Below are 13,989 nucleotides of genomic sequence, written 5' to 3' on the forward strand. Positions count from 1 at the left end.
ACACAGATTCACTCTTCTTTTTTGGCCACCATGCATATTTTCCTCCCATTCTTTTAATATTTAATCTTAATTATATAGTGTATTTGTGTCCTTCCACATTTGAATATTTCTGCAATTTTTTTCGCAGATGTTCCCTTCTCACTTTCTTCAATCATTTTTCGTCTCACCTCTAAACTTAGTACCACTCTGGATTTATTGTTAGACATGATTTCTCTCTCAAACTAACGTCACAGTTCCTCTGAATCAACTGAATGAAAAGAAGAAAAATTCGTAAAAGCTGGTCCAAACAGAAAAAGATGGAAAGAGGAGAAAAAAAATTCGAATCGTTAACTGCTGACCTAAACATACTGTGACATTTTCGATAGAAAACGTCCGGTGTTTCAATCCTTTAAAAACGAGTAAGAGTTTATAGCTGTGCAGGGTCGGAGTGGAAAGTGACAAAAGAGTCATAAAACAGTAACCAACTAACCTCAAGATATGGAGGGTGTACTGTTGTACACTTAGCTATTGTACTCGTGATATTGCTCTCTGTCCTCTAACCATCGAAAAAATAGGTCGGACAGTATTCGTGAAAATATTTTTTGTTGGACAGTGACTGTTATAGTCAGGTTCCAATTCAAACAGACCCCGGCCGCTGGCCGAAGCATGAGGTGGCCGCTAAATAAAGAGACAATTTGTATTAATCTTATGGCAAATCCAATTGGTTCCAGAGAAAATTGGCCTTTTGGCCAGGTGGCCATTTAAATGAAGTGACCGCAAAGGCAGGTTTCACTGTACGTAATTAACGGTGTACTCGATTATATTGTCCACACTTGTGGAGTAACTGTGAGCGCGTCTGGCCGCGAAACCAGGTGGCCCAGGTTCGAATCCCAGTCGGGGCAAGTTACCTGGTTGAGGTTTTTTCCGGGGTTTTCCCTCAACCCAATACGAGCAAATGCTGGGTAACTTTCGGTGCTGGACCCCGGACTCATTTCACCGGCATTATCACCATTTCATTCAGAAGCCAAATAACCTAGATGTTGATACAGGGTCGTAAAATAACCCAATAAAATAAAAAATCGATTATATTTTTGCCTAATATCAGTTAACAAATTATTATTAACATTCAACATTTTTCATAAAAAATTAAATTTGTTAGGAAATTTGAAAGTAACCGTTATCATAATTCAGTTTGTGATCGTTTCTTGTGATGATCGTCGTCGCGAGTATATACCTGATCAGTGATTGCGATGTAACTATTGATAATGGATATATCCTTAATAAAGAAAACTGTCCAAAATAAAACTGCAATGAGCGGAAATATAATGATAAATTGTGTTGTAGTAGTGGCAGTGAAACTAATATCTCATGTTCAAAATCGCTGCAAGGATAAACAAAGGATAAGCTAAACGGTGAATGGAAGAAAAAGTAGTGCATAAGGGTCTCAGTTTTCAACAACCATCTTGGGTTAAGTAGTATAATACGAAAAATCAGACGATGTTATTTTCTGTAACATTTGTAAGAACATTTCTGAGAAACCGGATTTGCCGGCCTCTACCAGGAAAGAGTATTACAGCAATTAGGCATATGGAACAAAAAGACAGAAAAAATCAAAATATTCAGAAAAAACCTGTTCTGCAGCCGAATTTCCAGGAGAGATCTCACAGAATCTGCCATAAATCGAATTTCAATCGCTTAATAAAAAGCCATAGTAGCTACAGCTACACCAGCTACTCAAAAACGGGCTCTCAAGTGTTGTAATAATTCACCATTAAAATGTGACACACTCACGGACCGGAGAATGCGAATTCGATTATGCGCACTGTTCAAAACATACAGAGGTGAGCCTGCCTGGAGAGAAATAAAAAATAGGTTGCAGCCGCCAAATTACTCTTCTAGGAACGACCACTCATATAAATTGAGGGAAAGAAGACAGAGGACGGACACTGGAAAGTTTTCTTTTCTCAATCGTACTATCAGGGACTGGAATGCTTTACCTGCAGACTTACTAAAAGCTTTACCAACAACCAAAAATGTATTTAAAAATAGGCTTCAGAGCTTTACTAATAGACGGTAGTATATTATACACACTACTTAAAGTGTGTAATTGATATCTTGTTATTTGAAGTGTTCTATCAGTAAGGAAGTGTGTTGTGTCAGTGAAGTGTGTAGTGTCATTGAAGTCTATTGTGTAAGTGAAGTGTTGGTGTCAGTGAAGTGGCTGTGCAAAGTATTTGAACAGTGAAATGGTTAGAAGTGTTAGTGAAATCAAGTAGAATCAGTGCAGTGAGTGAGTTGACAGCGAAATAAGTGTAGTGGCGAAAGGTAATTGTGCAGGTATGAACCTGTCAGACTCGTGGGTCTTAGTTCGAGCTTAGGGTTAAGATACAAATTAGATTTACTTTAAATGTTATTATAAGTGACCATGCTTCATTTTAATTTAGGATGCTCCTTGTTGTTATTATTATTATTATTATTATTATTACTTACAAATGGCTTTTAAGGAACCCGAAGGTTCATTGCCGCCCTCACATAAGCCCGCCATCGGTCCCTATCCTGTGCAAGATTAATCCAGTCTCTATCATCATATCCCACCTCCCTCAAATCCATTTTAATATTATCCTCCCATCTACGTCTCGGCCTCCCCAAAGGTCTTTTTCCCTCCGGTCTCCCAACTAACACCCTATATGCATTTCTGGATTCGCCCATACGTGCTACATGTCCTGCCCATCTCAAACGTCTGGATTTAATGTTCCTAATTATGTCAGGTGAAGAATACAATGCGTGCAGCTCTGCGTTGTGTAACTTTCTCCATTCTCCTGTAACTTCATCCCGCTTAGCCCCAAATATTTTCCTAAGCACCTTATTCTCAAACACCCTTAACCTATGTTCCTCTCTCAGAGTGAGAGTCCAAGTTTCACAACCATACAGGACAACCGGTAATATAACTGTTTTATAAATTCTAACTTTCAGATTTTTTGACAGAAGACTGGACGATAAGAGCTTCTCAACCGAATAATAACAGGCATTTCCCATATTTATTCTGCGTTTAATTTCCTCCCAAGTGTCATTTATATTTGTTACTGTTGTTCCAAGATATTTGAATTTTTCCACCCCCTTCGAAGGATAAATCTCCAATTTTTATATTTCCATTTCGTACAATATTCTCGTCACGAGACATAATCATATACTTTATCTTTTCGGGATTTACTTCCAAACCGATCGCTTTACTTGCTTCAAGTAAAATTTCCGTGTTTTCCCTAATCGTTTGAGGGTTTTCTCCTAACATATTCACGTCATCCGCATAGACAAGAAGCTGATGTAACCCGTTCAATTCCAAACCCTCTCTGTTATCCTGGACTTTCCTAATGGCATATTCTAGAGCGAAGTTAAAAAGTAAAGGTGATAGTGCATCTCCCTGCTTTAGCCCGCAGTGAATTGGAAAAGCATCAGATAGGAACTGACCTATATGGACTCTGCTGTATGTTGACGATATTATTATTACTATTATTAATTATTGTTTTTTATTAGTTGCGTTTATTACTAATTGTCATTATTGAGTGTAATTAGTTACCACTGCCACCGTGTATATACCCATTTGCAGTGTGAATAAATACATACATACATACATACATACATACATACAGAGTAGGTCTAAGCTATAACTGAAGTGTGTCGTTACAGGAACTTAGTCTAGGAAGCAGCGAGCGAGAGAGTCCGCCTGGAATGAACGGGCAGCATGCGGAACAGAAAAGCAATGCAGACGGTGCCAAGCTAGCAGAAATCCGCATGGTTTCACAGCAGCTGGAGACGAAGACAGTCGTGGTGGAAGTCCACCGGAGCGAGGAAGTAGACGACGGCACGGCTGTGACACAGAGCACCCAGAGATTAGGAACTGAGGAGGTGAGATAAGATAAACAAATCACTGCCGTCACATAGCACTGATCATGATTATTTGGTATCGGCTGACCCTTATCTAGTATGCCGTCACTCAGGATACGAACACTTCAATATATGCATTCCTTGTTTCTGGCTAATTCCACGGATCGATAGAAATAGGTCTGTAATGTGATGACTGATAATGCAATCAGAATCTGAAGTTTTCTTGAGATCCAACCTGCACAATCCCTCTTCTATCTATTAAAAGTAATTTGAGAAGGAAATTAAGAATTTGAAAATTATAATGGGTATGTTTGTGTGTGTATGTGTACGTGTATATTTTTTCTGATGGTATGTGCTAAAAGGGATGGGGATAGATGAACTATGTACGTTGAGTGGGGAACGTATATGACAGACTGAGAAATATTAGCTGAGATAAAGTGGGAGAGATTGGCTGCTGAATCAGAACGGAAGAGGTCGGTCGAGACAGAGCAGAAGAAGCTGGCCGAGTTAGAGCGGGAGAGGTTGGCCGAGATAGAGTGAGAGAGATTGGCCGAGATAGAGTGGGATTGATTGGCCGAGATAGAGTGGGAGAGGTTGGCCGAGATAGAGTGGGAGAGGTTGGCCGAGATAGAGTGGAAGACGTTGGCCGGAATAGAGTGGGAGAGGTTGGCGGAGATAGAGTGGGAGAGGATGGCGGAGATAGAGCGGGAGACGTTGACCGGAAGAGAGTGGGAGACGTTGGCCGGAAGAGAGTGGGAGACGTTGGCCGGAATAGAGTGGGAGAGATTGGCCGAGATAGAGTGGGAGAGGTTGGCCGAGATAGAGTGGGAGAGGTTGGCCGAGATAGAGTGGGAGAGGTTGGCCGAGATAGAGTGGGAGAGATTGGCCGAGATAAAGAGGAAGAAGTTGGCTGAGATAGAGAGAAAGAGGTTAGTCGAAATAGAGAGGGAGAGATTGGCTGAGATAGGGAGAGGTTGGCCGGGATATAGCGATAGTGGCCGAGATCCGTTCCACTCATCTTTCATCTTCTTGTTTATAAAGTCGTACTAAAACCAATCTGGACATTCGGCATTCAACTGTGGGGAACTGCTAGCAACTCAAACATTGAAATAGTGCAGAGGTATCAGTCCAAAACTTTACGTTCCATTGTCACTGCATCATGGTATGTCCGTAATGATGTCATCATCGTGACCTCAATATTTAAACTGTGAAAGAAGAAATCTTTAAGTTCAGTAAAAAATACCAACATCCTAATCATTATGCATTAAATTTACTGGATAATAGTCAAACAATAAGAAGACTTAAAAGGACCAATGCTCTTGATCTTCCATTCATTTTTACTACAGCTATTTGAAATATTGTTATTTTTCTTTTGGAATGTTATCATGGGATAACATCTCCACTCATGTCATATTCTTTTATAATATTTACTTATTGTCTATTGTAGACAGATTGTAAACCGGTTGTTCTATATGGTTGTGAAGCTTGGACTCACTTTGAGAGAGGAACAGAGATTAAGGGTGTTTGAGAATAAGGTTCTTAGGAAAATATTTGGGGCTAAGAGGGATGAAGTTACAGGAGAATGGAGAAAGTTACAACGCAGAGCTGCACGCCTTGTATTCTTCACCTGACATAATTAGGAACATTAAATCCAGACGCTTGAGATGGGCAGGGCATGTAGCACGTACGGCGAATCCAGAAATGCATATAGAGTGTTAGTTGGGAGGCCGGCGGGAAAAAGACTTTTGGGAAGATAATATTAAAATGGATTTGAGGGAGGTGGGATATGATGTTAGAGACTGGATTAATCTTGCTCAGGATAGGGATCAATGGCGGGCTTATGTGAGGGCGGCAATGAACGTCGGTTCCTTAAAAGCCAATAAGTAAGTAAGACAGATTGTAAATGTGGCAGGCATTAAAAAAAAACAACTCATCTTTCATCATATGATGACGCAGAATATCTGCACGGAAATATCATATGTACTTCGGTACATCATAATAATGTATTATATGCGAAAAATAATCACTTAGTGATTTAAGACGGCGGCGCTTATTCCGTCGGATCCCGGCCACTTAGTCACTTTTAACGAGTGCACCTCTGCACATGTGTGTACATTGTGCCACTGTCACACATCTATGACGCAGTGCATGAGGGTAGGGCATTAGAGGGAACCCAAGAGGTGGAACTTAAACTGAGAAGATTCGATCCGACATCGGGATGGGAATCCGGTGTGGCTTAGTGGATAGAGTGTCAGCACGTAGAGTTGAAAACCCGGGTTCAAATCCCGGTGCCGGAGAGAATTTTTCTCCATTCTACTCATCTTTCATCATACGATGACGCAGAATATCTGCACGGAAATACCATGTGTACTTCAGTACTTCATAATAATATATTCGTAATACTTGCCGATTAAAGAAATGATACTTCTGAATTGTTCATTCTCTATTTATATTATTATTTTACCTTCAAATTAAAGAAAAAACGTATTTTACAAGCAACTTTAAATTAGTGTAACTCTGAAAATATTGAGAATAGGAGCTATGTTTATATGACATTTTTTTGCTCAAAATGTCTTCAGAAATAAGCTCCGTAAAGGACGGTAAATCCTCATTAATCACCCTGTATGTGTAAATTCGGTGCAAATTCAGCTACCCTCGTAATGAAGTGAACGATTAAAAAGTCGGAACATTTTTGCGTCCGAAGAAACTTTTTTCGACACACTGGGACAAAGCAAAATAGGGACGTCTGGTCACCCTGATCATAGATCGTTCGTTACTAGATTCTATGGCAGTTATTGGACTATATCATGATTATTATTCAATTGTCATTTAACGCTACAGCCGTTAGTTGTTCCTGAACGTGATAATAGTCTGTTGGTACTGAAATAGATTTTAGTTTCTGGAATTTGTTGCATGTCCAGGAGTCGAAGCAGCACGGTCCCCTAGCGAAGAGCCCGTCCAGCGGCTCTTTTGTGAGTGTGAGCAGCAGCAGTGCAGGCAGTAGTCTGTCCAGTGCCATCAGCCAGGAATTGCAGAGGAGGTCCAAGGTAATTGGTAGGCCTGTTACAGTAAAACTTCATTGATACATTTCTGTGGGCGTCTGAACAAAAATGCATCAAGTATAGCTGAAATAGTATTTGAAGGCCCTATGGAGAGAACATGTCATTTTAGTAACATTTTCACAAGAGAAATTTAGAACTTAACAGTTCCGCCATCTTCATCTTTGAGTCTATATTACAGTACTCAAATTTATAACACATTCTTGAAGAATGTAAAATTATTTGTAGGAAATCTTAGCTGCTTAGAGCCTAAGCTAGCTGATAATTACAATTCAGACTTAAATACAGAACATTTATGACATTGACGTACTTTATTCTTCCAGTGTGATCTTCATTTAATGACATGTGATTATTTTACAGAAGGTCTGTTATCTTGAACTACTTGCTCGTAAGGAAGAAACCATGCCTTTAAATTGTGATAATAAAATTGTTCCATAATTTGTTCAGTTATATTATGGTGTGTTACAAAACGTTTCACTGTTTCTAAAGCAGTAACAGCGTCGTTAAAGAACCCAAGACTGGTGGAGGAAAGCATGGGCAACTTCCAATTTCCACGAATTTCAAACTGGGTCGTGTTTTAACAGTGAACACATACTGTATTGTTGCTTTCTTACATTTTTCACGGTAAACCTAACTTCGAGAAGAATTTATGTCAAATGTAATGTATAAACGACGTTTCATATGTCCTGGAGTTTAAAATACTATCGTGTAAGTGTGAAAAACGTATAACCGAAATAAACTAACATGGAAAGTATGATATAAAAACTTTGCCCCGACTGTAGAGAAAAACGTAAAGTGTAAAAATTATAAAAGAAGTTTTCCTGCATTCTTTTTAATATTAAATATTATTATTATTATTATTATTATTATTATTATTATTATTATTATTATTTGTTTATTTACGTATTCATTTGTATATTTATTTTATGTACTCACCTGTTTACTTTATGTATTCATTTGTTTATTTAATGTAGTAAAATCAATACCTTACTATAATAATACCGGATAGCTAGCAGTTTTTCGCGCGAACGACGCTGGTGCTGCTACCTAGGCGGCCGGTGTGGAGATACTCGCGAAACAAGCTGTAATCAATCGCAATGTATATTGTTGCTGGGCTAGCTAATAGTTTTATTACTTAGTGCTGCGTTAAAATATCGGGGTGTATATGTGCTGTTTATAATTGCTACAATTACAGCATTACAAATTCTTCCAAATCGTACTTTCGATTTTTATTTAGGCCTAATAAATGAGTAGAAGTTAAAATATATTGGAAATTTTAAGGTTTAGCAAATTAAGTTTCATTGTTGTCCACATGCCTTTACTAATTATTACAAGCATCAGATTACTACCATTTTTATCTTTGCAGTTGGCAGCAATGGGTATATAAAGCGTTATTGTAAATTCGTTCTTAATGTCAGATATTAATTTTGTCCCACTAAAGCAAAGAAAACTTACGCAACAATTAATTACGGAAAATAATATGAAGCATGCAATATTTCTCATAATATGCAGCGTTGATATAAAATAATGTTACATTAAATACGGTACTATTGAACATTTCTTAAGTGTCTCATATATTATTCCACATTAGTACCTCACGTTTTAAACAATAGTCAGATTTCCGCTATGTTAATATTTGTATTGTGGACGTAATTCCATGCCGCTCCGCTAGATGTCAAGTCCGCGATATTTCGCACTCACGTCAATGCTGCTAGTATACAGCTGTCCGGTATTATTATAGTAAGGTATTTGGTAAAATTAAGGCCATTAGGCCGTGTGCACAAAGCTATCAATCTCCTCACGAATGACTGCTTGATACAAATACAAAAATCTAATGCGGTTAAGAAAAATGAATGAGGAAATTATAAATAAAAGTACCGGTATAAATACAAAATATACAAAAAAAGAAAAATATACAGGTACAGAGACAAGATATAAAACACACAATTTAAAAATATTCATGCATTACTATTTTATATGAGACAAAGATTGTGGGGGGAATTAGACTGGGGATCGCAACGGAATAAGACTGAATACAAGACATTCCGGGAAGAGTAAAGAAACTTGTCTGAGACTCCATAGAAATCTGTACTGCTTTAGAATTTAAACAAAGTGCCTACGTAAAAGAACGCTGTTCGTGAATAAGTAGATTCCATGTGAAATTTAGCGGCTACTTTCCACTTATATCGAAAGTGAATTCTGCTAGTCGTTGCTTTCGCCTTGATAATGCTCTTTCCTCTCATCCCCAGACTAGCGAAGATAAGGAAAATGTTAATTGATCTTATCTGGGGGGTGTTAACAACCAAACAACAACAGAATCATGTGCACCTATAATCTATACAGATTATGTTGTTGTTGTTTTCTAATGCCAGGCGTTTGACAATAAAGTCATTTGACCTCTTGCACTCCAATATTTTTCAAAGATATTATCATGGTCAGCCACAGAAGCACAGATTTTCAGGTGTTCCGAATCCATTTCTTGGTTTGAGTTGCACAATGGGCAGTTAGGGGACTGATATATTCCAATTCTATGCAGGTGTTTGGCCAAACAATCATGGCCTGTTGCCAATCTAAATGCAGCTACAGACGATTTTCGTGGTAAATCGGGAATTAACTGTGGATTTTGATGCAGAGAGTTCCATTTTTTCCCTTGGGATTGTGTTATCAAATTTTGTTTGTCGAAGTCTAAGTATGTAGATTTAATAAATCTTTTCAAAGAGTAATAAGTAAATTTAGTAACAGGTCTGTAAGTAGCAGTGCTGCCCTTCTTTGCTAAAGCATCCGCATTCTCGTTTCCCAGGATTCCACAATGGGATGGTATCCATTGGAATACAATTCTTTTATTCAGTGATATTGAGAGAGCATTTTAGTTATTTCTGCTGTTTGAGATGAAGGTGTGTGTTTAGAGACTATTGATAGAATTGCTGCTTTGGAGTCTGACATTATAACTGCATTCTTAAATTTATTGATTTGGCATAGAAGATTCCTGAGACTTTAACTTATTGCAATGATTTCTCCATCAAAACTTGTTGTTCCATATCCAAGAGATCTATAAAGTGGATCCATACCTGTGGAGTAACAGTTAGCGCGGCTGGCCGCGAAACCAGGTGGCCTGGGTTCGATTCCCGATCGGGACAAGTTACCTGGTTGAGGTTTTTTCCGGGGTTTTCCCTCAACTCAATGTGAGCAAATGCTGGGTAACTTTCGGTGTTGGACCCCGGACTCATTTCACCGGCATTATCACCTTCATCTCACTCAGACGCTAAATAACCTACTGTAAGATGTTGATAAAGCGTCGTAAAATAACCTATTAAAATAAAAAAAAAATCTATAAAGTGAGAAGAGACAGCACGTAACACGTGCACCGGCACCTTGTTCTCTGGAGATCAAGGATCCTTCGGTGTATAAATGAAGCCAGTTTTTTGGAGGGTACCTAATATTAATTGTCTCTAAAGACAATTTGTTTCATTAGTTCAGTGCTTACTTGTGATTACAGTATTTCTTCTGTTAAATTTAGATTATACTCGATATTTAATAGAGTTAAAGGGTTTGGTTTAATTTGTAAGTTTTCTTTTAAATTCGGGATATTGATTTTCCTTTTCTATACAGATTATATAGATGTATATTTTCTCTTTATAGCGGCGCGAAAATGAAGGTTACAGAGAAACAGAGAGGAAAAAAGATATTCTTAAAGCAATCGACGGAGAAAAGCGTCAACAACATGAGCAGGTACGTTAAGAATTATTGTGAATAATTTCATTTGCAGTTAATAAATGAATACCGGTACAGTACTGCATAACATTTCTATTTTGAACATAGTTTGTAGAGGGATTTCCAGGAGCTTGAAAGTAACATTCTTCTAAGCCTTTATCTAAAGAATTTAGCAGCTGATGAAAGCCCTTCAAGAACATACGAAAAAGAAAACATAGATAAGAATCAGTAATCCGAATCTAGCAATAGAAAGACCCATTGTTATATTCGGTCAATGCTCTGAATCGGTGATCTTAAATTCTTTGATACGCCAACGATAGAATAGAGCAGCGTTGCCAACTTCAGCGCGATAAATTACAGTAATCAGGTCCTAAATCATTGTATGTCCATTATAATTATTCAAAGAAACTAAAATAAAAATTAAAACACTAAATAGAAATTTCCATAAGTTCGAAAATACGAAGGAGTATCAATAAGCCACGAAGCTAACATACTGAAAACATCTGACAAGGGAACCGTCCCAAGCCGTAGTGCTTGAATTTAATGACAATGCATATTTAAGCTAATTTTAGTTTGTTAAGAAACGTGGTGATAGTCGTTCGTTTCGCCTTTTTCTCATTTACGAAATATATTGACTTGAAAATCGTTGCACTTATACTGTTTCTTGCGCTCACTCGGATCCGTCATTTCGGATAAACGCCGATTGCTTACTAAAAATTGTTGCATTTCATGTGAATCATTTCAGGACAAAATGGCTCTTAGATACCGAATATGAATAAAATATGTGCAACAGTTTTAGTGAAATTGCTCTTCGCAGACGGATATAATACGTCGAAAACGACTTTTCATTGCCAGAAATGATAAAAAATAGTATCTCAAACGCGAAAAGTTATTTTTACATCGTTACTTTCTCTTTATATTTAGTCGCGGTTAAAGTGTAACGCTACAAAGCTGGACTCGATTCCAGATGTGGGCATAGGTTTTCATCGTTGATCTAATCCTTCCATCCGCACTATGGCCTTACTCAACCTCTTAACACAAATGAGTACCAGGGGTATTTCCTTGGGGGTAAAGGCAGCGAGCACATAGAAATGACATCCCTACTGCCATTAATGCCGATTGTCTGTAAAAGTGGGAGCCTTAACTTCTCGCCACATTTTGGGCCGATTTGGCCTATCATGGGGTTGACTTTACTTCTTTTTTGTTATGAGCAACTAAGAAGCGATTGATTTCGTCTGCAGACATTTAACAAAAAGTGGGTACTCATAGGCTATTTTGTGTTATCGTTGCGTTGTTCTCTTCATGTTAATATGGGATAATTAGGCGATTTATCACCGTCGAATTTTTTCCCCCAATAATTTCCCGTACATAGTTGTGTTGTTACTCTCGTATTAATTCCCTACATTTATGTCGTCCGAAGTTGCGTTATAGGTGTCCTTATCTCAGAAGATATTGGAAACTATGCAAATGTTGACTTTAATGGTATGTTTTGTTCTGTTCCAGCTAATGGATGAGTTCAAGCGAGTCCACCGTAAAATGTTCGCCCACACTGTGCTTGCAGAGAATGGGAACAACACCTGTTGTCACACAGAAGCGTCACAACTTAAGATATCTCAGTCTATGGAGGTGAGTTAAAGTTTATGACTTCATAAGTGTGTGCCGTTAACATTGGTATTATTATTATTATTATTATTATTATTATTATTATTATTATTATTATTATTATTATTATTATCAGTGGTTTTTTTCTGGAAAAAAGTTTACCGGAACTCTATTACTCGATCACATTATACAACAAAAACGTAGGTTTAAAAATATTAGGCCTATGTACCTTATATTACAATAAGTTCCAAACGGAGCTCATCGATTTTAAGCATAACGGGAATTTTGCGATTTCGAGCTATAGTTTCAGGATCAATAACGGAAGATGGCAGCACTAGATTGCATGAGTTACTTTTGCACCAACGATAATAATGAGAAAATGTAAACTCTTTGACTCGGCAGTGGCGGCAATTTTAATTTTCAATTTCGCTTATAAAATATAGCTCATTGGCATTTGTAATGGCAAAAAGTTTACCGGAACGCGTTCCGGCTGAAAAAAGCGCTGATTATTATTATTATTATTATTATTATTATTATTATTATTGTTGTTGTTGTTGTTGTTGTTGTTGTTATTATTATTATTTAATACGATTCGGATAAAGTAACTGAATCAGTCTGTGCGTTTTGTTTACAAACATTAACTAGGGCTGATGTTTCAGCTAGCAACTAGGGGGTGGGTAGCGCTCTTCCCAGCAGTTGATGTTTGTAAACACAACGCAGGGAGCAAGGATGCCTATTTTGATACAGTTACTTTATCCGAACCGTAGTTATTAGGTTTAATATCTAGGTCATATAGCGTATGTATGAACTTTGGGTATATCAGTAGACAATGGACTATTGTTGTGGTTCTGTTTCTATTGTCATAATGTTGCATATGACTTTATTCATTTTAACTTATCTCAATTTTTAATGATTATGATAATGGTGATTAAGGCAGTGATGAATCATTGTATGTAAATTTCCAATTCGGTATTTGCCTTCGTGACTGAGGGAAACCATGAAAAATCTCAGCCAGATTAGCCGGGGTTTGAACACGCGACCTCCCGAATGCGAGTCCAGTGTCTTACCACTGAGCCACCTTCCTCGGTCTGTTGTGGTTTTTTGGTTGTGTTTTTATTTTAAATTAGTTATTTTAGGACGCTATATCAACTGCGATGGTTATCTAGCGTCTGAGTGAGATGAAGGTGATAATGCTGGCGAATTGAGTCCAGGATCCAGCACGAAATTTACCCAGCATTTGTTCTTAATGAGTTGAAGGAAAACCCCAGAAAAACCTCAACAAGGTTACTTGTCCTAACCAGGATTTGAACCCGGGCCCACTCGTTTCACAGTCAGGCATGCTAACCGTTAAACTACAGCGGTGAACTTCGTTGTTGTTGTCGTCATTGTTTTTTTAAACCACAGCTGTGGACTTTGTTGTTGTTTTTCAATGCCACCTTTTTTTTTTTTTTTTTGTATATTTCTGGTCTTCTTCTGACAATGGTTTAGGTGTAATTCACTTCTGAGGTTGGGGCGCCTGGAAGGCGGAGTTACATTACCCCGATGATATTATGATAGGATGATCATGGTTACGAGGTCCCAGGAGAAGTCTTAAATCTAAACTTAACCTAAATTCCAGACCATAGACGAACACAGGAATAATTCCCTTTAAGGAAAAATTCCTATGCTCTAACCGGGAAACGAACCCGGGATCTCATGAACTGTAACCAGAAGCTCTGACCAGTACCTACACCATGACTTGTACAAATATAGAAAT

General features: G+C 37.9%; 1 protein-coding gene across 3 annotated transcripts in view; it reads left to right on the forward strand.

Moving 5' to 3' along the window:
* LOC138694855 (harmonin) overlaps nt 1-13,989 on the forward strand; it is a 521,763-nt gene that overhangs the window by 467,088 nt on the left and 40,686 nt on the right. For all 3 annotated transcript variants that reach the window (XM_069818984.1, XM_069818985.1, XM_069818986.1), the window contains 4 exons: nt 3,664-3,882; nt 6,783-6,908; nt 10,560-10,649; nt 12,135-12,257. In XM_069818984.1, the coding sequence (XP_069675085.1) occupies nt 3,664-3,882; nt 6,783-6,908; nt 10,560-10,649; nt 12,135-12,257 (558 nt within the window). The remainder of the gene's footprint in view (nt 1-3,663; nt 3,883-6,782; nt 6,909-10,559; nt 10,650-12,134; nt 12,258-13,989) is intronic.

This window comes from Periplaneta americana, chromosome 2 (assembly GCF_040183065.1).
Source record: "Periplaneta americana isolate PAMFEO1 chromosome 2, P.americana_PAMFEO1_priV1, whole genome shotgun sequence".
In the NCBI taxonomy this organism is placed as follows: Eukaryota; Metazoa; Arthropoda; class Insecta; order Blattodea; family Blattidae; genus Periplaneta; species Periplaneta americana.